The 25040-nt window shown below is 54.6% G+C and overlaps 1 protein-coding gene across 7 annotated transcripts in view; it reads left to right on the top strand.

Annotated features, from left to right (window-relative positions):
* Nucleotides 1-23264, top strand: part of PAQR5 (progestin and adipoQ receptor family member 5) — a 48216-nt gene extending 24952 nt beyond the window's left edge. For 6 of the 7 annotated variants that reach the window (XM_060175670.1, XM_060175672.1, XM_060175675.1 and 3 more), the window contains 6 exons: nt 1803-1930; nt 2930-3135; nt 9279-9405; nt 19813-19909; nt 20960-21101; nt 22875-23264. In XM_060175670.1, coding sequence (XP_060031653.1) covers nt 1803-1930; nt 2930-3135; nt 9279-9405; nt 19813-19909; nt 20960-21101; nt 22875-23122 — 948 coding nt within the window. In that variant the 3' untranslated portion in view covers nt 23123-23264. Of the gene's footprint in view, nt 1-1381; nt 1461-1802; nt 1931-2929; nt 3136-9278; nt 9406-19812; nt 19910-20959; nt 21102-22874 lie in introns of those variants that run through there. The other variant, XM_060175674.1, reaches the window with a different exon arrangement.
* Nucleotides 23265-25040: the final 1776 nt, after the last annotated feature.

Genomic DNA, 25040 nt, shown 5'->3' with positions numbered 1-25040 from the left:
CTCAAAGAAACTGAGAGAGATAGAGAGATAGGGAGAGAAGGAGAGACACCTGCAGCCCTGCTCCACCGTTTGTGACGTTTACCCCTGCAGGTGGGGGCAGGATCCTGAACCGGGTCCTTGCACCTGGTAACACCCGCACGCTGCCAGGTGCGCCACCGCCTGGCCCAGAGCACCGTCTGTTATATTTAGTGTGTTTCACTGTGTCAAAATGGTATCTACGAGTCTGGGAAGTGGCCCAGTGGATAAAGTGTTGGGCTCTTAAGTACAAGGTCCTGAGTTCGATCCCCTGCAGTGCGTACACCAGAGTGATGTCTGCTTCTCTTTTTTCTCCCCTATTACCTCTCAAATTAAAAAATAATAATAATTAAATATTTTAAACGGTTATATAGACACTTTTTCTTTTTGCCTGCATGATGACTGCATCCCTCCTGGTAATGATTCTTTCCCTTTTTCTTTGGATAGAAAGTGAGACAGAGATGGAAGAGAAAGAGATAGACAGAGAGACGCCTACAGCACTGCTCCACTGCTTGTGAGCTCTCTCCCCCGCAGGTGGGCCCATGGGCTTCAGCCTGGGTTCTGGCGCACAGCGGTGTGGGTGCACTGCCCGCCCTGTTGCTTCTTTCTTTTTAAGTAGAAGACACTACAGGGCTGAGAGAGAGCTCACCCAGGATAGCTCCCCTTGCCGTGCGTGAGGCCCTGGACTCGACACCTGGCACCACTTGGGGGCACGGCCCCGGGATGCTCTGTGGGTGGTGACGCTGTGCTGTTGTGTCTGTCTGTCTCTCCCTCCCTCCCTCCCTTCCATCTGTTTAAAAAAAAATGCACCTGAAAAATAACAAGAATTTGCTCAGACAAAACTATACACTGTAGTCTCTCTCTCTGTGTGTGTGTGTTTGTAACAACCTCTTCTTCTTTACTAAAATAAAATATTTTCTAGTCAGAGGCCTGCTCAGCTCTGGCTATGACAGTTCAGGGAATTGAACCTGGGACCTCACAACCCCAGTTATGGAAGCCCCGAGGTTCAGGGACGAGGGCTGGAGACAAACCCCTGCACCACCCACCGAGCTCACCTGTCCATCCCTCTGCCTGGACAGTCTGCCTGCCAGACCACTGACACCTCTTGCCCTTCTGTCATCACCACGGACGCCTCCAGTGGGTGCCGTGTGGCCCTCTGGGGAGGTGGACACCCAGCCTCATTCCCCTGGGGAGGTCACTGAGCTGAGTGCCCGGCCCTGTCCCCCAGCTGATGTCGCCGTGGCCTTCATCATCAAAAGGCCTTTGTGAAGCTTTCTGCTAAAGACCTGGAGCCACCTGGGGACCCCGCAGAGACCTCCCCAGCCCCTGCCACCGGGCGCGTGAGCTGGGAGGGACCCGCCTATGTCACCCGGCTGTGGGTCCCGGGGGCAGGGCCGTGAGACCAGGGGGCCTGAGGAGAGGACCCAGCCCCATTCATGCCGAAAGTGAGAGGGTCCCCAGAGGCCGAGAGTCCCGGGGAAGGAGGGTGGCTGGCTGGCCTCTTCATGGCCTTGACCTCTGGCCTCCTCCTGCTGGACTTGACCCTTGACCTCTTGCTGGCCATGAGGACTGGGGATTTGGGAGCCGTGGGAGGAACTGGGGGAAGCATGGAAGGGAGGACAAATGATCAGGTCAGGGACTTGTGGTGCAGTCCTGGGGCCGGGCGTCCATGGGCACAGCCCGTGGACCAGGAGATGCCACCAAGACCTTCTGCCAGGGCCTCACACCCCTCCCCTCCCCACTCTCCCGCCCACACGGCCCCTCATGCACCCCGACCTCCATGCCAGGTGTTCCAGGAACGGGGCATCCTCTTTGGCTACCGGCAGCCTCAGAGCACAGCCGCTGCCTGCCTCCTCAGCCTCTTCCAGATGACCAACGAGACCCTCAACATCTGGACACACCTGCTGCCTTTCTGGTACCTTCCGGCCCCCTTGAGGAGCCCGTGACCCCCCCCCCCCAGGAGCCCCGGCGGCGGCTCTAAGCATCTAGGCTGAGACCTCGCTGGGATCTGGGGGCCCGTGGGTGCTGGGGTCTGTGCCGGGGTGAGGTTTAGGGCAGGGGCTCCGGAGGACTCGGTCGCCCCTCAGTGGCCTGGGAACCCGGACGCCTGGAAGAACTGGTGGGGAGGGGGCTCTCGTGAGGCCCACTGTGAGTACGTGTGGGTCTGGGGGTTTCTGTGGCCCTGATTCGGGGGGACAGGTGGGAGGTGGTGGTTGAGTCCAGGGGGCAGAGGTCAGCTCCCTCCAGGAAGAGCTTCCCTCCCTCCTTCCTTCTCTGCTTCCTTCCTACCCTCCTTCCTTCCTTCCTTCCCTCCCTCCCTCCTTCCTCCCCTCCCTCCTTCCCTCTTTCCCTTCTTCCCTCCCTCCTTCCTTCTCTCCTTCCTTCCTACCCTCCTTCCTTCCTTCCTCCCCTCCCTCCCTCCTTCCTCCCCTCCCTCCTTCCCTCTTTCCCTTCTTCCCTCCCCCTCCTCTCCCTCCTCCCCCTCCTCTCCTTCCTCTCCATCCTCCCCTTCCTCCCTGGCTTCCCTCTCTCGCCAACATTTTTAAATTTCTTCTTTTTTTTTATTTATTGGACAGAGCTAGAAGTCTAGAGGGAAGGGGGAGGTAGAGAAGGCGGGAGGCACCTGCAGGCCTGCTCTACTGCAGGTGGGGAGCAGGAGCTTGAACCCGGGTCCTTGTGCACTGTCACATGTGCGCTCAACCAGGTGCGCCACCGCCCGGCCCCTCCCTCACCGGTGGTGGGCGACTCACCCCTGTGCCCGTGGGCTGGGTGGCTGGGGCACGAGACTGAGAGAGACGGGGAGAAAGGTGAGACGCGTGGAGATGGCACAGCGGCAGCCCCGGGACTTGCGGGCGAGAGGCTCGGGCCCGGCCCCTGAAGCCGCCGGCCGGAGACCAAGACGGCGCCGTGGCAGGTTCTTCACCTGGAGGTTCGTGGCGGAGCTGGCCGGGACGGACGTCTGGAACGACAGCTACTCCTGGCCTCTGCTGGTCTACATGGCCACCAGCTGCGTGTACCCGCTGGCCTCCAGCTGCGCGCACACCTTCAGCTCCATGTCCACCAACGCCAGGCACATCTGCTACTTCCTGGACTACGGCGCCGTCAACCTCTTCAGCCTGGGTACAGACACCTGGGCTCCGCCCTGGGCCCCCCACCCCGCCCTGCCCTCCCCCCTCCACCAGGCCCCCCACACCCCTGCCCTGCCCTCCAGCACTTCACTCTGTAGAGTGCTGTTCTTCATTTAGAAGATCTGCTTTTCTTTGTTTGTGTATTTACGCGCTGACCTTTCCCACCAGGGTAGCTCTGGGGTAGTGTCGGCATTACAAATCCACTGCTCCCAGCAGCCACCCTTCTTTCTTTCTCTTCTGTTTCTTTTTCTTTCTTTCTTTCTTCTTCTATTTTTTTACTTCCTTTAAAATTTTTTTTTTTAATTTATTTGTTTTCCCTTTTGTTGCCCTTGTTTTTCGTTGTTGTGGTTATTATTGTTGTTATTGATGTCACCATTGTTGGCTAGGACAGAGAGAGGAGGGGAAGACAGAGAGGGGGAGAGAAAGACAGACACCTGCAGACCTGCTTCACCGCCTGGGAAGCGACTCCCCTGCAGGTGGGGAGCCGGGGGCTCGAACCGGGATCCTTTCGCCGGTCCTCGTGCTTTGCGCCACATCGTGCGCTTAACCCGCTGCGCCACCGCCCGACTCCCCAAGACAGACTTATGTCGTGACCCATACAGAGCATGTAGAAGGATGTATGTAAATAACCGAAATCTTTTCCCTGACACTTGATCTCCATATACTTCCTGGTGTTGACTTCACAGCACACAACACAGCAGTGCTCTAGTGTCTTCTGTTTCTTGAGACACTCACAGAAATGTCTTGAAAGTGGTATTTTTATGATTAGGTAAATATTACATGCGTAGCAAAATTTTCTAGCAAAGTCGGTGTTTTTGCACATTTCTATTTGGGTGCATAGACCGACGTCTAGAAAGACACTGACCGTGCGCGCTTACTTTATAATTCCAAGGTGCAGCCGTTTCTGAGCACACGATCGCGCTTTCCTACTCAGTCATGTATCGTATCTGGGCTGTAACACAAGTCTGTGCCCAGGTTGTCTGCAGCCCCTGACAGTGTCTGCGTCTCTCTCAAAGTAATAGACACAGTGGTTAAAACACATGGAGGTTTTTGATTCCAGACTTGAAGCACAGTGGAGGGTGGATATCTGCTTCCAGCCAAGGAGTTTGTGACAGGCAGTTGCCTGGAATATGTGATGAAGTCTGTTGCTAAGCCCAGATTGACGCTTGGGGAATTTGCCCCTGGGGCCTTTATCCTAGAGAGAAGGGAGGTGCTGGTTCTCGGTGGACCACATTTTAAGCCTCAGAGGAAGCAGCAAGGCTTTGGGGAGCCTCCAGGACTTGGACTAAGTCGGAGTTCAGACCTGCTGGGGCCGCAGGGCCCGCAAGCCAGGTGTGGGCTTCCTCTCGGCATTTTCTGAATTCTTTGGGTGCATAGGGCGAAGCGCTAACGAGCAAACCAGCCAGTCGGTGAGTTTCCTGTGGTCTCAGAGTGCTGAGGAGAGAAGACCGGGGTTAGAGGCTCAGGGCCCTGGCCAGTCAGTGGGGCTCCCCGTGCCATGTCTAGGAAAGGCAGTGACCAGGGGGCTCCAGCTAATGCCGGGGCAGCCTTGAGGCAGCCCTGCTCAGCCCAGGTGACCTGCACCTCATTCTAGGTGAAGCGGTGACCGGAGGACGCGCGCTGACATCGTTGTGTGGGTTTTTGTTGTTTTCTCGTATTTTCTTTGAGAAATTGAGAGGGAGGGAAATAGAGAAAGATAGACACCTGTGGGCCTGCTCTACCTCTTGTGAAGTGTCCTCCTTGCGCGTGGGGGAGGGGACTTGAACCCGAGTCCTTGGCTGGTCAGGTGTGAGCTCAATTGGGTGTGCTACCACCTACCAACATTTTTTTCTTTTAATGTTTTATGTTTATTGGTCTGGCTACCACAGTTACTGCTGGGACTTGAACCCTGCAGGGCTGCACTAGACCTAGGAGTGTGTGAGTGAGAGAGACAGAAGTGGACACACCAGCTCCCCTCTCCTGTGCTCCCTCAGCCACTGACAGCTTCTGAGGGTAGCGGAACAACGGCTTGCTGGAAAAGTCGCGACATATTCATGTGACAACCCAGTAGTTCACTTGTTAAAGAGGGAGAAAGTGGACATCAGGGCATTTTCCAGAGAGCTGTTGGGGTATTCCCAGTAGGCAGTTTGTTGGTGTGAGCAGAGTGATGGCTGAGAACAGAAGAAGTAGACTGCACTGACTGACTGGAACAGCCCGGGGCCTGTTGGACACAGCTGGAGGGAGGGGGCAGGCAGATGCCACTCAGCTCAGAGCCGTGCGGGAGGAGGCGGGCAGGAGAGAGCCACAGGGACGGCGGTTTCGGAGATGAGCCGTGCGTGCCTTTTCCTGAGCACTGTCCTTCAAACAGTCTTGAGGGTGAGCTGCCGGCTTGCAGCCGCCGAGACAAGGGTCCGGCTGGAGTGACATCACATGCCCCGAGTCAGTAAAGAAGCAGCGAGCACTGTGCCCGGCCGGCTGTCAGAGCTGAAGTCTGCAGGGGCCGCAGAGCGCTCTTAAGCTCCCACACCTATCAGACCAGCGGGCTTTCCCACCGCTCCCAGCACATGCTTTACATGGAAATCTGTCCCCGTGGCCTTGCCCAGACCCTGCGTTTACGTGGAGAGAGGTTTCTCTCTCTCTCTCTCTCTCTCTCTCTCTCTCTCTCTTTCTTTCTTTCTCTCTCTTTTTTTCTTTGAGATTTAAAAATATATTTATTTATTCCCTTGTGTTGCCCTTGTTGTTTTATTGTTGTAATTGTTGTTGATGTCATTGTCCTTGGCTAGGACAGAGAGAAATGGAGAGAGGAGGGGAAGACAGAGAGGGGGAGAGAAAGACAGACACCTGCAGACCTGCTTCACCGCCTGGGAAGCGACTCCCCTGCAGGTGGGGAGCCGGGGGCTCGAACTGGGATCCTTACGCCGCTGGTCCTTGTGCTTTGTGCCTTGTGTGCTTAACCCGCTGCGCTACCGCCCAACTCCCTTTTTCTTCTATTTTATTGGATAGGACAGAGAGAAATTAAGAGAGGAAGGGGAAATAGAGAAAAGGAGAGGGGGAGAGGGAGAGGGAGGGAGAGAGATGCCTGCAGATCTGCTTCACCACTTGTGAAGATTCCCCCCTGCAGGTGAGGGCTAGGGGCTCGAACTCAGGTCCTTGCTCACTGGGACACGTGCACTGAAACTAGGTGTGCCACCATCAGGCCCCAAGGGTTGATTTATTTACTGGAGGGGGGGGAAGGAGGGGGGAGGGAGAGAGGGAGAGAGAGGGAGGGAGGGAGGGAGAGAGAGAAAGAGCGCCAGGGTGTCACTCTGGCTCACGTGATGCCGGGTGCCACCGGGGCCTCATGCTCCAGCTCAGAGTCGTCCTCTGGCCTCTGGGATCCCATCTTTGCTGTTGGCCGGCTGTCAGCTACTCTGAAGCTCACTGTCTGCTGTCAGAATCCTGGGCGCTGCACAGCCCGTCTGCCCGGCGGGGAGAGAAGGGCCTGGTCAGCAGTCCTTTTGTTCAGAGGCTGAGGGACTTAGAGACGGGGCAGGGCACGGAATAGAGCAGTGAACCCTGAACCGGCAGGGACCCGGGGGTGCTGGCTCCAGCCTTCTCTCAGTGTATTTAAAGTGTTTTTAAATTTTTATTATCTTTACTTGTTGGATAGACACAGCCAGAAATTGAGATGGTAGGGGAGACAGGGAGAGAGACAGAGAGACACCTACAGATCTGCTTCACCACTTGCAAAGCTTTCCCCCTGCGGGTGGGGACCAGGTGCTCGAACCCAGGTCCTTGAACACTGTGCTCAACCAGGTGCGCCACCACCCGGTCCCTATATAAACTTTTAATGAGAGTGATGCGAGAGAAAGGAAGGAAGGGAGGAAGGGAGGGAAGGAGGGGGAGTCAGTCCAGGGCCCTGCTCAGCTCTGGCCGGTGGTGGTGCTGGCGATGGAACCTGGCAGCTCAGAGCCTCAGGCAGGAGAGTCTTCAGCAGAAGCACCGCGTTGTCTCCTCAGGCCCACTCCTGTTCGTCCTACTCCTGGGTGTCCCCTCACCTGCCAGGACAGAATTCCTACTTGTGTCACTTTATAGTGTCACAGCCCATGTGGAGTCACTGAAAACTCTGCTGGACTCAAATTCCCCCCCCCTCTTTTTTTTTTCTTGAGAGAGAGCTCAGCTCTGGAATACGGTGGTTCTGGGACTTGAACCCTAGCCTCTGGAGCCTCTGGTATGCAAATCCTCAGTGCTACCACTGTGCTATCTTCCTGGTTCAATAAACAATAATCAAATAAAATCCTGAGTGGCCTGGAAGGCAGCACAGGGGATGGGGCATCGGAGCCATGGGCGTGAGGCCCCAGGTCCACCCCCAGCATCGCCTGTGCTCTAGCGAGAGTCTGCTTCTCTCAGAGACAGAGATGAGGCACCAGGTGGTGGCACACCCAGCCAAATCGCACATAGTATGAAGCTCGGGACCCACACAAGGATCTGGGTTCGAGCCCCCGGCTCCCCACCTGCAGGGGAGTCGCTTCACAGGCGGTGAAGCAGGTCTGCAGGTGTCTCTCTGTCTCTTTCCCTCTCTGTCTCCCTCTCCCCTCTCCATTTCTCTCTGTCCTGTCCAATAAAATGGAAAAAAATGGCCTCTATGAGCAGTAGATTCATAGTGCACGCACCGAACTCCAGTGATAACCCTGGAGGCAAAAAGACAAATTAATTAATTAAAAGAAAAAGAGACAGAAATAGAGCTGGTGTCTACGGCCACACCACCCTGAACACGCCCGATCTCATCTGATCTCGGAAGCTAAGCAGAGTCAGGCCTGGTTAGTGCTTAGATGAGAGACAGAGACAGAGGGGGTGGGGGTAGATAGCATAATGGTTATGCCTCATGCCTGAGGCACCCATGTCCCAGGTTCGATCCCCTAACCACCATAAGCCAGAGCTGAGAAGTGCTCTGGTAAAAAAAAAAAATAATAATTTAAAAAGAGAAATAAAGATAAAGACAGAGATAGAGGGGTGAGGTAAATAGCATAGTGGTTCTGCAAGGAGACTCTTAATGCCTGGCACTCCAAAGTCCCAAGTTCAATCCCACTCACAACCATAAGACAGAGCTGAGCAGTGCTCTGTAAAAAAAAGAAAGAAAGAAAAGAAAAAGGAGGGGGCGGGCGGTAGCTAGTGCGCCGGGTTAAGCGCACGTGGCGCGAAGTTCAGGGACCTGCACGAGATTCCCGGTTCGAGCCCCCAGCTCCCCACCTGCAGGGGGGTCGCTTCACAAGTGGTGATGCAGGGCTGCAGGTGCCTGACTTTCTCGACCCCCCCCTTTAAAATTTTTTAAACTTTTTTTTATTGTTTTAATAATTGGATATAGACAGAGAGAAATCGACATAGGAGGGGAAGACTGAGAGGGAAAGAGACAGAGACACACCTGCAGCCCTGCTTCACCACTTGTGAAGTGACCCCCCTGCAGGTGGGGACCAAGGGCTTGAACCTGGGTCCTTGTGGACTATAGTGTGTGCATTGACCAAGTGCACCACCACCTGTCCCCCCTCTGTCCCTTTCTATCTCCCTCTCCTCTCTCAATTTCTCTTTGTCCTATCCAGCAACAACAGCAATAGCAATAACAATGGCAACAAAATGGGGAAAATGGCCTCCAGGAGCAGTGGATTCGCAGTGCAGGCACCAAGCCCTAGAGATAATCCTGGAGGTGAGACAGAGAGAGAGGGAGAGAGAGAGGGAGAGAGAGAGAGAGAGAGAGATCACTTGTAAGAAAGTGTGTTTTCAGGAAGTCGGGCGGTAGCGCAGCAGGTTAAGCGCAAGTGGCGCTAAGCGCAAGGACCGGCATAAGGATCCCGGTTCGAGCCCCCGGCTCCCCACCTGCAGGGGAGTCGCTTCCCAGGTGGTGAAGCAGGTCTGCAGGTGTCTGTCTGTCTCTCCCTCTCTCTGTCTTCCCCTCCTCTATTTCTCTCTCTCTATTTCAACGACAGGCGACATCAGTAACAACAATAGTAACTACAACAATTTACAAGAGCAACAAAAGGGGATAAATAAATATTTAAAGAAAGAGAGAAAGAGTTTTCAAAGGGATCTGGGCAGAGGGGGGAGGAGGATGAGCTGGGGCTCAGCCGGACGCTGGGCTTAGTCCTGGTGAGACCCAGAGTGCTGAGTCTCAGTTGTCCCCAGGCTCAGCCATCGCCTACAGCGCCTATGTGTTTCCCGATGCCCTGATGTGCTCCACCTTTCACAACAGCTACGTGGCACTGGCCGTACTCAACACCAGCCTGAGCACCGGCCTCTCCTGCTACTCCAGGTACTGGGCTGGGATCAGGGGCCAGGGGCCGGGGGTCGGGGGCTGGGGGCCAGGGTTTGGGACCGGGGGCCGAGGGGCTGGGGGCCGGGGCCGGGGGCCAGGGGTGGGGACCTTTCAGGTCAGAGCCTAGCAGCTGCCCCTGGGGCCCAGCAAACCCGGCCCCTACTCTGGAAACCCCTCGTGGAGGTACGTCCTCGCCGCTTGAGGCGCCAACGGTGTCACAGCTGGTTCTGTGGTCAGGGGGTTGGTTTGAGCCCTGGAGCCTCAGTCTCCCCCTCTGTAATTCGGGGCCAATATATCCGCCTTCTGAGAAGGCTGTCAGGATTCCTGGCCTGTGTCGGGGACACTAGGCTGGGCCTGGCTGGCACAGATGCCTGCCCCTCAGTGGCACACCGTCCGTCCACCCATGCGTCTGTCCACCCACCCGCCCACCTCACACCCATCTATTCATCATGCTGTCCACCCATTTCTGTCTGATTTTTTTTTTTTTTTTTGCCAATTAAAGGTGATCTCTTATCTTTATTTCCATGAATTTGTTTTTTTTAAACATGGCCAACAATGAACATGTTATTTATTTATTTAGCCTCCAGGGTTATTGCCGGGGCTCGGTGCCTGCACCATGAATCCACTGCTCCTGGAGGCTATTTTTTCCCCCTTTTGTGGCCCTTGTTGTTTTATCATTGTTGTGCTTATTGTTGTTATTGATGTCGTTGTTGTTGGATAGGACAGAGAGAAATGGAGAGAGGAGGGGAAGACAGAGGGGGAGAGAAAGACAGACACCTGCAGACCTGCTTCACCGCCTGGGAAGCGACTCCCCTGCAGGTGGGGGGCCGGGGGCTCGAACTGGGATCCTTACACTGGTCCTTGTGCTTTGTGCCACCTGCACTTAACCCGCTATGCCCTTTAGGTGACATCTTTTAGACTACAAAGGTAATTCATTGTGTTGTTTCTGTGGCAGTGAGAGCTTTTGGAGTCTCTGGAGGAGAAAGTCTGTTTCCACAGGCCCAGGGCCTCACACCCAGGCCATTTCCCTGACCCCCAAGGCTGCGTCTACCTTGATGGGCCGACTTGACCCTCCCTGGTTCCCTGCACCACAGGAGCGTCTGAGCTCACTCTGGCGCCAGCACAGCCCTTGTGCCCAGAGGACACCTGCATAGACCTGACGTCCAGGAAACCTGGAGCTACTGCGTCAGAGACAGTCCTTGTGCCGGCCGGTGGGGCCCGGCTGTTAGTGTCCTTGCCCTGCTGTGCCCTCACCCCACCCCTGACCCGCAGCCCTGATTCCCACGCCCTGCCAGACCTTCTCCCACATTTCCCGGCCCTCACGGGTGTCGTTTAGCTCTGCCCATAGCTGGAATTCTTTTGATGGTGACCTTGGCTGTGTTCTCCCAAACCACTTGAGGAGGAGGACTCAGTGACTCATTTCTCTCTCTCTTTAATTTAATTTAATGCAATCTTTATTATTAGAGACAGAGAGGGATTGAGAAAGGAGGGAGAGATATAGAGATAGAGAGAGACAGAGAGACACCTGCAGCCCTGCTTCACCACTCACGAAGCTTTCCCTCTGCGGGTGAACCCAGGTCCATGTGCACTTAACCACGTGCGCCACTGTCTGGCCCAGTGTGAGTTTAAATTTTAGAAAATGGTTGATACCAACTTCATTGAGACTGACTATTCTCCTAAGGGTATCCTGACAAGTTTGAGCAGGTTGGAACCGGAGGGCCATGTCGACACCTAGCTGTGGTCACAACTGCAAGCAGGGTGTTAACAGGGCAATAAAAACGAACACAGTACTCCCCCCGAGAGGCTCTGACCTGACATCTTGTAAACTTTCTGGTACTTAAGATGAAGATACACGAGGCTGGGCGGCGGTACAGCCGGTCGAGTGCACGTATTATCACTACAAGCAAAGACCTGGGTTCAGGCCCTTGGTCCCCACAGGCAGATGGGGAATCTTCACAAGTGGCGAAGCAGGTCTCTCTCTCTCATTTTTATTAGTGAATTAACAGTGATTCACAAGATTCCTCCACCCTCCCACCACCGAGTTCTGTGTCCCCACTCCCTGCTTGGGAAGCTGCCAGTTGTCTCAAGGTCACGGATATGGGTTGAAATATATAAATATAGAGAGAGATTTAATCTTCCTTCACTTCTCCTGCCCTACCTTCACTTTCTAAGTCACACCCACATCTGTTCCTACTTTCAAATATCCTTCCTTTTCCCCTCTTCTTTCTGAGGTAAAAGAAACAGTGCCTGGCTTCCTGTGGTGTTTCCCAGATTCTCTTCTCTCTCAGTGATGGTATAAAAACAAAGATTCCTGGTGGCAAACATCCCAGGTCCCGATGGAATGGGGGTTCAGAGCCCTCTGCTCGTCTTCCCCTGACATTTCTCCCCCTCTGGGAGTCTGGACCCAGATTCCGTCTTCCCCTGACATTTCTCCCCCTCTGGGAGTCTGGACCCAAACTCTTTATGGGGAGCAGCAGGTGGGAGTTCTGGCTTCTGTCATTGCTTCTCCGCTGGACATGGGTGTTGGCAGGTGGATCCATACCCCCAGCCTGTCTCCAAGGGCTCTGGGGAAGTGGGGTTTCCGGATACATAGGTGAAGTTGTCTGCCCTGGATGGAATCATAGAAGCATCTACAACCTGGTGGCTGAAAGGCAGCAACATACAAAGCAGGACAAAAATATTTAGTAAACAGGAACTAAAGAGTTGGAATAGAGTGAATGAAAAAGGTCCCCAGGATGGAGAGAAGCTAGGAAGTCTATTTTGGGAATGTTCCTGGGGACCCAGGACTTCAGTAATCTTTGCTTGAGCCTGACAGCGACCATGGGGGTGGACTAGAAATATTGTTTGGGAAGATGGTGTCAGAGTTGAGACTAGGTCTAGAAATCTGGGTAGGGCGCAGAGTAACTTCCAAACTTGAAAAGATATAAAAATACAATGAATTGTTTACCACACTGATCCGCCCTGGGGCCCATGTCTATTCACATCCAGCACAGAAGCCTGTGTGGCCTAAGTCCCTGTCAGTCTGAACTCACAGCACATGGCCACAGCTGGAACATTCTAGGCTGCGCTCATGTCGGGACCCTCATGTCTTCCTCGAGGGGCAGAGCAGGCTGACCAGCCTCCCTGCAGAGAGTGGGGAGTCCCCGCCATGGCTGCTCTGCAGTGAGGCAGGTCCTGGAGAGGCCACAGGAGGGCTTGTGCTGACGGTCCTGATGGCAGTGAACAGTGATCCCACCTAGTCATTTCTCTCTCCATCCATCCATCTATCTGTCCATGGATGTGCCCAGATATCATCCAGCCAACCACCTAGCAATTCCTTTATCCTTCTTTCTGTCAATCCATGTATCCATCCCTCCATCCATCCATCCATCCATCCATCCATCCACCCATCCTCCCACCCACCTACCCATCCATATTTTAAGGTCTTCAAACACTTCACATCCCACCCACCTACCCATCCATATTTTAAGGTCTTCAAACACCCATCCTCACATCAGGGGTGAAACATGGCGTCCAAATGTTTGGTGCAGCCCAAGGCTACCAGCCAACACCGTGTGCCCCCCAGGGAGACACGGAGTGTGAGATTCAGAGAACAAGCCTTCTGGTGTGTCCAGCTCTTTGTGATCAGGAACTGCCCTGCATATCCTGCTCCTGAGTTCCCAAGGACACACCTCAAAGGTGGTGTGGGGCCGGAGAGCTAGCTGGGCACCTCCTGCGCAGGAGACCCTCGGTGGTGGGTTAGAGAAAGACCACCCGCCCGCCATGGTCTGAGTCTCCCAGTGGGGCCGAGCCCTCTATCTTCCCCATGCCGGGGAAATGGAGGAGCGGAGAAAGTGCCCAGGAAGGGCTCCGCTCCAGCCTCCCTTGGCGGGCCGGCGGAATAGCTAGCTTACCTGGATGGGGCTTTGCCATGTGTGAGACCCGGGTTCAAACCCAGCCTTCCCCACACTGGGGAGTTTCTGAGCTGCAGGTCTTCTACTCGCTCAGCCTGTCTGCTTCTCTGTCTCTATTTAAAAAAACAGCGATTTCTCTCAGGCAACAGCCAGGCTCCATTGGGAGAGGCAGGCAAGGACACTAACTCGGCAAACTGGTTTTGTTTTTTGTTTTATGGAAGAAAAGATCCTTAAACATTACCAGGAATACTTGCTTCAGCCTGCCTTCTGCTTCTCCCTCTCGAGTCAGCTAGAAGCTGGGGCTGCTTTACCTGGAGGGGTCTCATTTCAGGTCTCGACCCTGGGTTCGAGTTGCTTTGGTCCTTGGAGAGACCCCTCTTCTCGCTCCTGCTGGGAGTCGCAGGGCTCTGAGAGCTGGTGGGGCTGGGGGCTGTCGTGGGGGCCGGATGCAGAGTCAGGTGTCCCCTCCCCGCTCCCTCTGGTAATTGAAGCATCTTTCTGCAGGCCTGGGGAGACAGCTCAGATGGCAGTGTGCAGGACTTGCATGCCCAGGCTCCTGGTTCACCCCCTGTACTGCACGTTTCAGGGTGCTGTTCGGCTTCTGTCTCTCATGTGAAACCTGAAACTTAATTGCATATGAGGCAAACCTTTAAAAAATAAAAGGTCAGAGGAATAAGTCACCATCCACCCATGTACCTCCTACCCACTCATCCACCTCCCTATCATCCATCCATCATTTATTCTTTCTTCCATCCTACATGCCTACTACCTCCACACATCCACCCACCCACCCATCTATCCAGCCACTCACCCATTTCCCCATCCACCCACTTATCCATCCACTTATCCATCCATCCATCCACTTATCTGTTCACTTATCCATCCATCCATCCATCCCTCCGTCCCTCCACCCCACCACTCAGCAGTTCTTAAACACCCCAGGCCTCATCTCACTTTGTGGGAGCTCCTGAGAGCTCCCCACGGAGGATGGGAGGCTGGGTCCACGGCACCTCCAGTCCTGTGTCCTACGCTGAGCGGGGAGGCAGAGGGTACGGGCACCCACACAGCCAGGTGACAGCGCCCACCTGGGGATCAGGCGTCTCCAGAGTCTGTCCAGGTGTCTCAGGAGGTGAGGCTGTGGCCAGAGGAGGGCAGGGCCTTGTGGGCGCAGCCAGCAGCCAGGACAAGGGCCCAAGGGTCTGGAGGGTGGGGTGGCCTCAGGAGCAGCTCGGAGCTCCAGGGTGGCTGGGACCTCGAAGCCAGCGTGAACACATGCACATGCAGGCATGCACACGTGTGCAGACTCAGGAATCACACACAGCACACATGTGCAGACTCAGGAATCATATAGACAGCACACACATGCAGACTCAGGAATCATATAGACAGCACATGTGTGCAGACTCAGGATTCACACACAGCACACGTGTACAGACTCAGGAATCATATACACAGCACACGTGTGCAGACTCAGGAATCACACACAGCACACACGTGCAGACTCAGGAATCACACACAGCACACGTGTGCAGACTCAGGAATCACACACAGCACACACGTGCAGACTCAGGAATCACACACAGCACACACGTGCAGACTCAGGAATCACACACAGCACACGTGTGCAGACTCAGGAATCACACACAGCACACGCGTGCAGACTCAGGAATCACACACAGCACACGCGTGCAGACTCAGGAATCACACACATGCAGACTCAGGAATCACACACAGCACACGTATGCAGACTCAGGAATCACACATAGCACACGTGTGCAGACTCAGGAAGCACACACGTGCAGACTCAGGAATCACACACGGCACACGTGTGCAGACTCAGGAATCACACAGCACACGTGTGCAGACTCAAGCATGTACACGGCACACACGTGCTCACTCCGGAAGCACCGTGCACACACGGCAGCCGCTCGACACAGCCGACCACCCTCCCAGCTCTCCTGCAGCAAGGCAGATGGGAGTCTGTGTCGGGGGGAGTCTCCCTGTCTCCTCACCCTGCTTCTGCACAGGGGAAGCCGGACTCCCTGGAAGCCGGCTCCTCAGCCTGGGTGCGAGGGCGGCCCACGGGGAGGCCCTGAGGTGCGTGTCCCGCACGCTGGCTCTGGCGCCACCCTGTGGCTGGATGTGGAATTGCAGCTGGTGGCGGGCAGCCGGACCCCTCCCCTGTCCCCCGGGTCTCTTCTCTCCCTGTAGCTGGGGTGGTGGTGGCTGGTGTTTGCCCTGGGGGAGCGAGTCCCCAGCCACAGAAAGGCCCAGAGAGCACCCCGGGGTGCGCTGGGTCTGGGTCTGCTGCCCTGCCCCTCCCCGGGGCTGAGGACGGTCGCACGATGCCCTGGCTTCCTCCTGGCCCCCGACTGTCCCCCGCCCTGTCCCTTTTCTGGTGCAGCTGAGCCGAGATGGGGAGGGGACAGAGGGGACCCGGCAGCTCCATTTCCAAGTCTCTTGACCCGGTGAGTCAGTCTGCGCTGGTCGGTGGGGACCCTCGTCTCAGCTGATGCTCACGTGGGGTGGGGGTCCCAGGCTGAGGGGCCGCGGTCAGGAGGGATGGAGGCATGACGGGGACCAGGGAGATGGGGGCTCTGGAATAAGGTGAGGGTGCCAGGTGCCTGCTCTGTCCTGGCGAGGCCGCCTGCTCTCAGGCTGGGGTCGTGCTTGGGGTGGGGAGGATGATACATGGGGCTCTGCATTTCCCTCCTCCTCCTCCTCCTCCTCCTCCTCCTCTTCCTCCTCCTCCTCCTCCTCCTCCTCTCCCTTCTCTGCATGACACCTGCCATGAGCTTCTCTGATCGGCATGGCCCCTGATGGAATTAACTTGGAGTTTGTCTCTGGGGGGTGGTGGTCACAGAGCTTCCTGGGGTGCGTGGCACCTGATCAGGCCACCAGTCTAAGCTGCCCTGAGAGCTGGGCGGGACACCCTGCCTGGCAGACCCCCCCCCTTGCCATGCTCACCCCTGCCTCGAGCTGGGAGCGGGTGCAGACTGAGAAGACCCGGATTCTGTGGCCGGGCTGGGGTGACTGGGTGAGTGGACTCGTAAAGGGTCTTTAACTCTGCCTCGAAATGACTAGGAGCCACCACGGAGTGAGTCAAGTGGCAGGGCACTGGGCCCGTGCTCACGGACCTGTGGCTTTTCTATAGAAATGCTGCTGCCGACTTCTGTATTTTCTGTGGACTGTAAACCTTTAATCCCCCCAATAAAGGAAAAGAAGAAAGAAAAGTAACGCACCAGAAAAAGGGGTACATGTGGCAGCACCACTGGCGACAAGCCCAGAAAGATGAGAGGCCTTGCAGTGAATCTAAGGGGATAAAGGATCTTTACAGTGAAAACTCCAGGACATCGTTTAAGAAAGAAAGAGAAAAAGAAAGAGGAAAAGGAAAGAAAGGGACACAGACAACTGGAAGGACATCCCCTGGTCATGGATCAGAAGATATTAAAAGGATGCTGCCAGGGAGTTGGGCGGCCGCGCAGCGGGTTAAGCGCAGGTGGCGCAAAGCACGAGGACCGGCATAAGGATCCCGGTTCGAGCCCCCGGCTCCCCACCTGCAGGGGAGTCGCTTCCCAGGCGGTGAAGCAGGTCTGCAGGTGTCTGTCTTTCTCTCCTCCTCTCTGTCTTCCCCTCCTCTCTCCATTTCTCTCTGTCCTGTCCAACAACAACAATAATATCAGTAATGACTAAAACAATAAAAAACCAAGGGCAACAAAAGGGAATAAGTAAATCAAAATATTTTTTTAAAATGATGCCGCCATATGCTGTGTATAGATCGACACAGCCCCTGGCAAAACCCCAAATGAGATTCTTCAAGGAAATTGAAGGAATGATCGCCAAAACTCATGTGGGACCTCGGTGAAGAATGAAATAGCGAAAGCTCTCCTGAGAGGGCAAAGGAGAAAGGCGACATCGCGGCCCCCGCTACACTTCATACTAGAAGGCGCAGCAGTCAACACAGTGCAGCACTGGGCAACGAGGAGCAGTGCCAGGAGCCCAGCAACGGCCCGTGCAGACACCTGTGGAGGAAGCAGGACTCTGCACCCAGTGGTGCTGGGAAACCGAGCTGCCACGTGCAGGAAAATGGAAGTCTGAAACTCAGGAAGTGGCAGGTGCAGGGAACGGGGGGCTCTCCAGCGGGGTCCTCAGTTCAGTCCTTGGTATTGCAGGTACCAGAGCGACACTCTGCTCCTCTCTCTCCCCCTCTCATTAATACATAGATCTTTTAAAAAATTATTTATTTATAATTGGATAGAGACAGAAACTGAGAGGCTAGGGGAGACAGAGAGGGAGAGAGACAGAGAGACACCTGCAGCCCTGCTTCACCACTCATGAGGCTTCCCTCTGCATGTGGGGAGCCGGGGGCTCGAACCTGGGTCCTTGTGGACTATAATGTGTGCACTCAGCCAGGTGTGCCACCACTGGCCCCCTATAGAGACAGTTTTCTAAAGAAGAGACACATAGGAAGAAACATTCCACTTGTTATAGAAAACTACACATTATGATTGCGAAGAGATGTCATCTGTCCCCTGAGAGAGTGGCTCCCACCAGCAAGCCAGGAAAGGACAGGTGCTGGCGAGGTTGTGGAGAAAAGGGAACCCTGCTCCCCTGCTGGTGGGGACGCAAGCTGGGGCAGCCCCTGTGGGACTGTGTGCACAGCCCTGAAACAAGTAGACATGGAGGCACCGCACCGCCCAGCCATCCCTGGACACTAAGGAGAAGGGACACGCGCAGCCCTGTGTTCACAGCTGCGTTACTCACGACAGCCAGGGAGTGGACGCAGCCTAGATGCCCATCCGCAGACGACTGGCTAAAGAAGTCGGGGAATACTACTCTGCAATCAAAAAGATGATGTTTGTCCTTTGGGACAGAATGGATGGAACTGGAGGTGATGATGCTTCGTGAAGTAAGTGAAAAGATGAAAGACAGCAGCTACAGGATTAACCAAAAAATAATAATAAAATAAAAACAAGGGAGGGTGTCTGTCTTCCTCTCACCCTCTCTGTCTTTCCCTCCACTCATTTCTCTCTGTCCTATCCAACAACAAATGGCATCAGCAACAACAATAATAATAACTACAACAATAAAAAAACAAGGGCAACAGAAGGGAAAAATAAATTATAAAAAAATAAAACAAAAAAACAAAAGCAACAGGCAAAGTGTCTCTGAGATTCCGAAAGCCACGGTGGCATCTGGGTGGGGGGTGGGGGGCACAGGACCCTGGTGACGGGTGCGATCCTGTCGTCCTGTGATCTTGTCGGCCATCATTAACTCGCGAGTAAAAGGAAAAGCCTTTGGCTCTGGTCCTCAAGCCTGAGTCGGTCCCAGGCTCAGTCCTCAGCACTGCATGTGTCAGCAGTTCTCCCCTCCCTCTTTCTCTCTCCCTCCTCGCTTTCTCTCTCACTCTGTCTATCTCTGAAATAAAGAAGAAAACAGGCTGGGGGCTGAGTGGGACCATGCACGTGCAAGGCCCTGGGATCATTCTCCAGAGCTGCAGAAAATAGGGGGACATAGCACAGTGGCAGTACACAGGACTTGCAGGCCAAGGGCCCAGGTTCGACCCCTGGCACGGTGTACACCAGGTCTGTCTGTCTGTCTATCAGCTGAATGTAAGTGCTTTTTTTGGACACAGTCAGTAGAAATCAGTTTTTGTCGGAGGCTCTGAACTTGGCCTTGAAGGGCTTCTGGAATTTAAATAGATGATATTGTGTCCTTCAGGACAAAATGGATGGAACTAGAGGTGATTATGCTCAGTGAAGTAAAGATGATAGATGGGGGCCAGGCGGTGGCACACCTGGTTAAGTGCTCACATTATAGTGCACAGGGACCTGGGTTCGAGCCCCTGGTCCCCACCAGCAGGAGGAAAGCTTTGCAAGTGGTGAAGCAGGGCTGCAGGTCTCTCTCCCTCTCCCTCCTCTCCCAATTTCTGGCTGTCTATCAAATAAATAAAGATAATACCAAAAAAAAAAAAGATTTTTTAAAAAAAGATGTGAAAGATAACTACTAGATTAAGCAAAAGTAATAAGAAAAACAGAAACCCTGCCAAACTGTCTTTGAGACTCTGTGGAAATCATGGAATCTTTGAATCTGTTTAATCTAGTTTGAATTTCACTTGTCCATGGGCTGAGTCTCCAAATATACCTTTTGATGTTAAGGTCCTCAAGCAGCTCACAGACGTTTCCTCCCATGGATTTTACAGTTTTAGGTCGAAGATTCAGGTCTTTGATTCACTTTGAGCTAATTTTTAATGCACAGGTTAAGTCGTGCTCTCGGTTCATTATTCAAAGATAAAGAAGCCGTCCTGGCTTCATCTGGACATCGGTGTGTGTGTGTGGGGGGGGGGGGGGGTACAGACAGACTCACAGACACCCAGTCAGGCGGGAGAAGCAGAGGGGGCCATGCAGAGGCTGCTCCCACCAGGAGGCGCTGTACAGATACCCCCCCCTCCGTCAGCCCCCTTGGGTGCCCTGTCACTCATGCCTCCCACCCACCCCACCCTGTACCTCAGGTTCCTCGAGGTACAGAGGCCCCGGCTCTCCAAGATGATCCGACTGCTGGCCTTCGCCTACCCCTACGCCTGGGACTCCCTCCCCATCTTTTACCGGGTGAGCACCCAGGGGTGGCCCTTGCCCGAGACCACCCCATCCCAGGTCAGAGCCCCACGCTGGCCACCTGGGACACAGGAGAGGCTGGGGTCCCTAAAGGCACCCGGTGGGTGTGCACACGGGGACTCTGGGGAGCCAGAAGGGACAGGCTGGCCACTGGTGCTCAAAGCCAGCGCAGGGCAGTGCCACGGCGGGGTAGGGGGGTGGGGGGGGAGCGGCCCCAGGACTCCAGAGCCTCCACTAGCAGTCCCAGCGGCGTGGGACCCGGGTGAGAGCTCTCTGTCTGGGGCCCCAGAAAGTCACGTTCCCTCCCTTCTCGGGTCACTTGCCAAAAGAACTTTTATTTCCTTTCCCTTCCCCCCCCTTTTAAAAAATATTAATAATTAATCTTATTTACTTATTTTTTTAACTCTGATTTGTCAGGACAGAGAAATTTAGAGGGAAGAGGAAGATAGAGAGGGAGAGAGGGTGGTCCAGGAGGTGGCGCAGTGGATAAAGCACTGGACTCTCATGCAGGAGGTCCTGAGTTCAATCCCTGGCAGCACATGTACCAGAGTGATGTCTGGTTCTTTCTCTCTCTCCTTTCTCCTTAATAAATAAAATCTCAAGAAAGAGAGAGAAGACAGAAATGCCTGCAGACCTGCTTCACCACTCGTGAAGTTCCTGCCCTGCAGGTGGGGGCCAGGGATTTGAACCTGGGTCTCTGTGCACTGTAACGTGTGCGCACTTAGCCGCCACCACCGGGCCCTAGTTAGATCACTGGTGAAAGAGAAAGAGGCAGAGGCAGGGGCAGAGCATCACTCCAGCACGGGTGGGGACTGGGGACTGGGGACTGAGCCTGGCCGTGGCGGAGCCCTGCACCACCTCCCAGCCGCTCTCCTCTTTAGGACGCGCTGCTCTCCTGAATTTTATCCACGTGTATTTTTAACTAAAAATTTTTCTCTCTTTTTAAAAAAATCATTTTATTGGAGGGTCAGGCAGTAGCGCAGCTACTGAAGTGGGGGTGAGGGAGGGGCTCCTCTGGGACCCTGATGAGTCCCCAACCCGCAGCTCTTCCTGCTCCCGGAGGACGGCGTCCAGAGCGAGGCCACCCTGTACCACCAGAAGCAGACGGCCCTCACGCTCCTGGCCACCTTCTTCTACTCCGCTCACCTGCCCGAGTGCCTGGCTCCAGGCCACTTCGACTATATCGGTGAGTCTGGTGGGAGGGACGGTGGGACCCGGGAGGGACTGGGCCAGCACCGGGGCACCCAGAGGGGAGAGACAGACGTCTTCCAGAGAGTTCTTCAGGCTCAGGCCAAGTGGGCTAACTGGGTGGGGGGGGAGGGGTGATAGAGGCCAGGTGGTGGTGCTGACAGGCAGGCCCGGCCTCTTCCCAGAAGCTGAGGCCCAGAGGAGTCTCGCAGGAAACCATTTGTTGGAATGTGGGGGACAGCATGGTTCTGCAAAAGGCTCTCCTGCCTGAGACTTCAAGGTCTCAGGTTCAATCCCCAGCACCACCATTATCCAGAGATGAGCAGGGCTCTGGGGGGAAATGGTAATGACAGTAACAGGCCTGGGAGGGCTCAGGCGGTGAAGTGCCTGGTTAAGCACTCACATTAGAGTGCGCAAGGACCCAGGTTCAAGTCTTTACGAGTACTGAAGCAGGGCTGCAGATGTCTCTCTCTTCCTATCTCCCCCTCCCCTCTCAATTTCTGTCTCTATCCAATAATAAATAAATAAAAATACTTTTAAAAAATAGGCCTGAGGGGGCTGGGTGGTGGCGCACCTGGTTGAGCACATGTTACAGTGCTCAGGGACCTAGGTTCGAGCCCCGCATCTCCACCTGCAGGGAGGGAAGCTTCACAAGTGGTGATTCAAGGCCTCAGGTGTCTGTCTCTCTCCCTCTTTATCTCCCCCTTCCTTTTCGATGTCTGGATGTCTCTATCCAATAAAGAAAGATAATAATTTTTTTAAAAAATAGGCCTGGGGAGACAGGTTCTGGGAAAATAATGTAATAATAATGTGGTGATGATGATGATAATAGAGCCTGAGGAGAGACAACATTAAGGTTCTGCAAAGAGACTCTTCTACCTGAGGATCTGAGGTCCCAGGTTCCAATCCTCAACCAGAGTGAGCAAGACTCTGGTTATAAAAAAAAGTAACTAAAAATTTTAAAAAATATTTATTTCCTTTTGTTGCCCTTGTTGTTGCTATTATTGATGTTGTCATTGTTGGATAGGACAGAGAGAGATGGAGAGAGGAGGGGAAGACAGAGAGGGGGAGAGAAAGACAGACACCTGCAAACCTGCTTCACCACCCGTGAAGCGACTCCCCTTCAGGTGGGGAACTGGGAGCTCGAACCGGGATCCTTCCGCCGGTCCTTGAAATTTGCGCCACCTGCGCTTTATCTGCTGCACTACCGCCTGACTCCCTAATTAAAAATTTTAAAAATATTTTATTTATTGATTATTGGGATGGAGACAGAGAAATTGAGAGGGGAGGGGGAGACAGAGAGGGAGAGAGAGAGAGACACCTGCAGCCCTGCTTCACCGCTTGTGAAGCTTCCCCTTGCTGGTGGGGATCAGGGGCTTGAACCTGGGTCCCTGTACATTCTAATGTGTGTGCGCCACTGCCTGGCCACTAAAAAATTTTTTCAATTAAAAAAAATAAAAGTAATTGGGGGGCTGGCTGGTAGCACACCTGGTTGAGCGCACCCATTACAGTGCACTAGGACCCAGGTTCAAGCCCCTGGTCCCCACCTGTAGGGAGGAAGCTTCATGAGCAATGAAGCAGGGCTGCAGGTGTCTCTCTTGTCTCTCTCCCTCTCTATCTCCTGCTCCCCGCTCAATTTCTCTGTCTCTATCTAGTAACCGAGAAAAACAGCAACAGTGGAAAGGGCCCCGAGATGCCCAGTAGTGTCTGAGCCTGGGGTTGGTGGGTGGCCGCGCCTCGTTCCCTGGCTGACCACCCCTTGCCCGCTCAGGCCACAGCCACCAGCTTTTCCATGTGTGCGTGGTGATGGCCACGCACATGCAGATGGAGGCCATCCTGCTGGACAAGGCCACACGCCGGGACGGGCTGCTGGCTGCCGCGCCCCTGCTCACGCTGCCCCAGCTGGCCGGGGCCCTGCTGCTCTGCCTGCTGCTCAGCCTGACCAACATCCTCTACTTCTCTGCCGCGCTGTACCGCACGCCTCGGCCCGGGCCCCCGCCGCACGCCAAGGACAGCTGAGCCCCACGGCCGCTTGGGAGCCGCTACCCCGGAACCAGCTCCTCTGCCCCAGGCCAGCGGGGGCCGGGTGACTGTGACAGCGTGTCCCCCCACTTCTGAGTGGGTCTGTCCTCCCCCACCCCCCCAAAAAAGAAGCAAAAACTATCTAAGAGGGAGCTGCTCAGGATGTGCACTGAATCGGGGTGTGGTGGTAGAAATGGGCCGGGCTGGTGGCGGTCTGTCCGGGGCAGATCAGGAAGACCTTAGTGTTATTAAAAATGCAGTGGTTTTCCTTTTTCTTTCTTTTTTTCACCAGAGCACTGATGGGGTGTGTTTTTTGTTTTGATTAAATGTAAACTCTACCTTGAGAGTTTTGTTAGAAAGCAGTTAGCCTTGCCCATGTATTTTCTTTAACCAGAGCGCTGCTCTACTCTAGCTGATGGTGATGCGGGGGATTGAACCTGGGGCCTTGAAGCCTTAGGCATGGGAGTCTCTTTGCATCACCATTATGCTGTTGCCCCCTCCCCCCCCCCCCGACATTTTTCTTAACTTTTTGAAAAAAAAGGAACTTTGTCATTGGATGGGTTTCAAGTCACAAAGCCCCTGCCAGGAGCCCTGCCGCGACCTGTCTGCTGCTGTGGGGGGAGCTGAGACCAGGGACAGAGGAGGTCCTGGCTCAGGGAGGGGTCTCCTTTCCCCACAGGGTGACTGCAGAGCAAGCAGGGACCTGGTGGGGGTTGGGGCGGCTTTGTAGAGACAAAAACAGCCCAGAGTCTCTGCTTAACTTGGGTCACCTGCAGGTTTCCAGCAGCACCTGTCCCCCCAGGTGATCAGAATGCGGTGGCCCTCAAGCCAGCCCCCTCCCCTAGCTAAGGGGGCCCCCGAGTGTTGGGGGGCGGGTGTCTCTAACACATTGTGTCCCCTCTGTTGACTCAGGGGGCAGCCCCCGTCCTAGAATGCTGCCCCCACCCAGCTGCGCTTCTGCCGGGGAGGCAATCATGGGCTGGGGGGTTGAAGCACTAATGCGAGTCAAATGGCAGCCTGTCTTTGGGGGGTGGGAGGAAGCCCCAAGTTGACATTCGGAGTGAAATTCCAGGCCAGCAGAACTGTTGTTTCCATCTTGCTGTAATCTCCGTACGACAGTGGGCAGTGCTGAGACATCTCCTCTAAGAAGTGCCAAATTCACGAAGGTTTCAAAGTTCTCTTGTGGATAATAAAAGAATGTTTTTGTCTAGCTTAGAGATATAAGTAGGTGACCCATCTGAAGGCCGCTTGATGTAGTCTTTTGATGTTGTTTTGTCAAGCTTAAAGATGAAAAGGAAATGTTAAGTCAACAAAGCTCAAGCCTCCCCAAGTATTTATGAGAGTAGCACCCTTCTTTCTAACAGTGTTACATTTTACGTTTTCTTGTGGCACACTGTCTTGTACACTGATCTGGAAGGTTCTGACGTGAAGAATGCATCTGGATATATGAAACCGCATTACACTCAGTCAAACGTGTCCGCCCTGGCACATGTACTGCCGGGGGTCGAGCTCGCGACCCCCGAAGAGAGAGAGAGTCCGAAGCTTTGCCACCGCGCCACCTCCCGGACCACCCACGTAGACGATTTTAACCAAGTCTTCCCAGTGAAGTTGAGAGGTTGGCAGAGGGCCAGCGGAAGAGCTCGCAGGAAAGTCGTGTTAACACTTCTCAAAAAAAAAAAAAGGAAAAAAAAAGTTGTGTGTGTCAGTACTCTGAAGAGCTGCGCCACGTCCTCGGAGGACAATCCTCACCGCGGCTCTGTGTCCAGCTGGCGGGCGGCGCCGCTGCCGCCCCCGCCCTGACTCTCAGCAGACAGACGTGGGCACGGCTTCCGTCAGACAGCCAGGAGTTGGGAGGGAGGCCCTTCAGTCCCCGCTACCAGCCGGCACGGAGTCGCGTCTGCTTGTCTGTTAGTCG

The sequence above is a fragment of the Erinaceus europaeus genome, chromosome 16, assembly GCF_950295315.1.
Source record: "Erinaceus europaeus chromosome 16, mEriEur2.1, whole genome shotgun sequence".
NCBI lineage: Eukaryota > Metazoa > Chordata > Mammalia > Eulipotyphla > Erinaceidae > Erinaceus > Erinaceus europaeus.
This window is presented reverse-complemented; position numbering and strand designations above follow the sequence as displayed.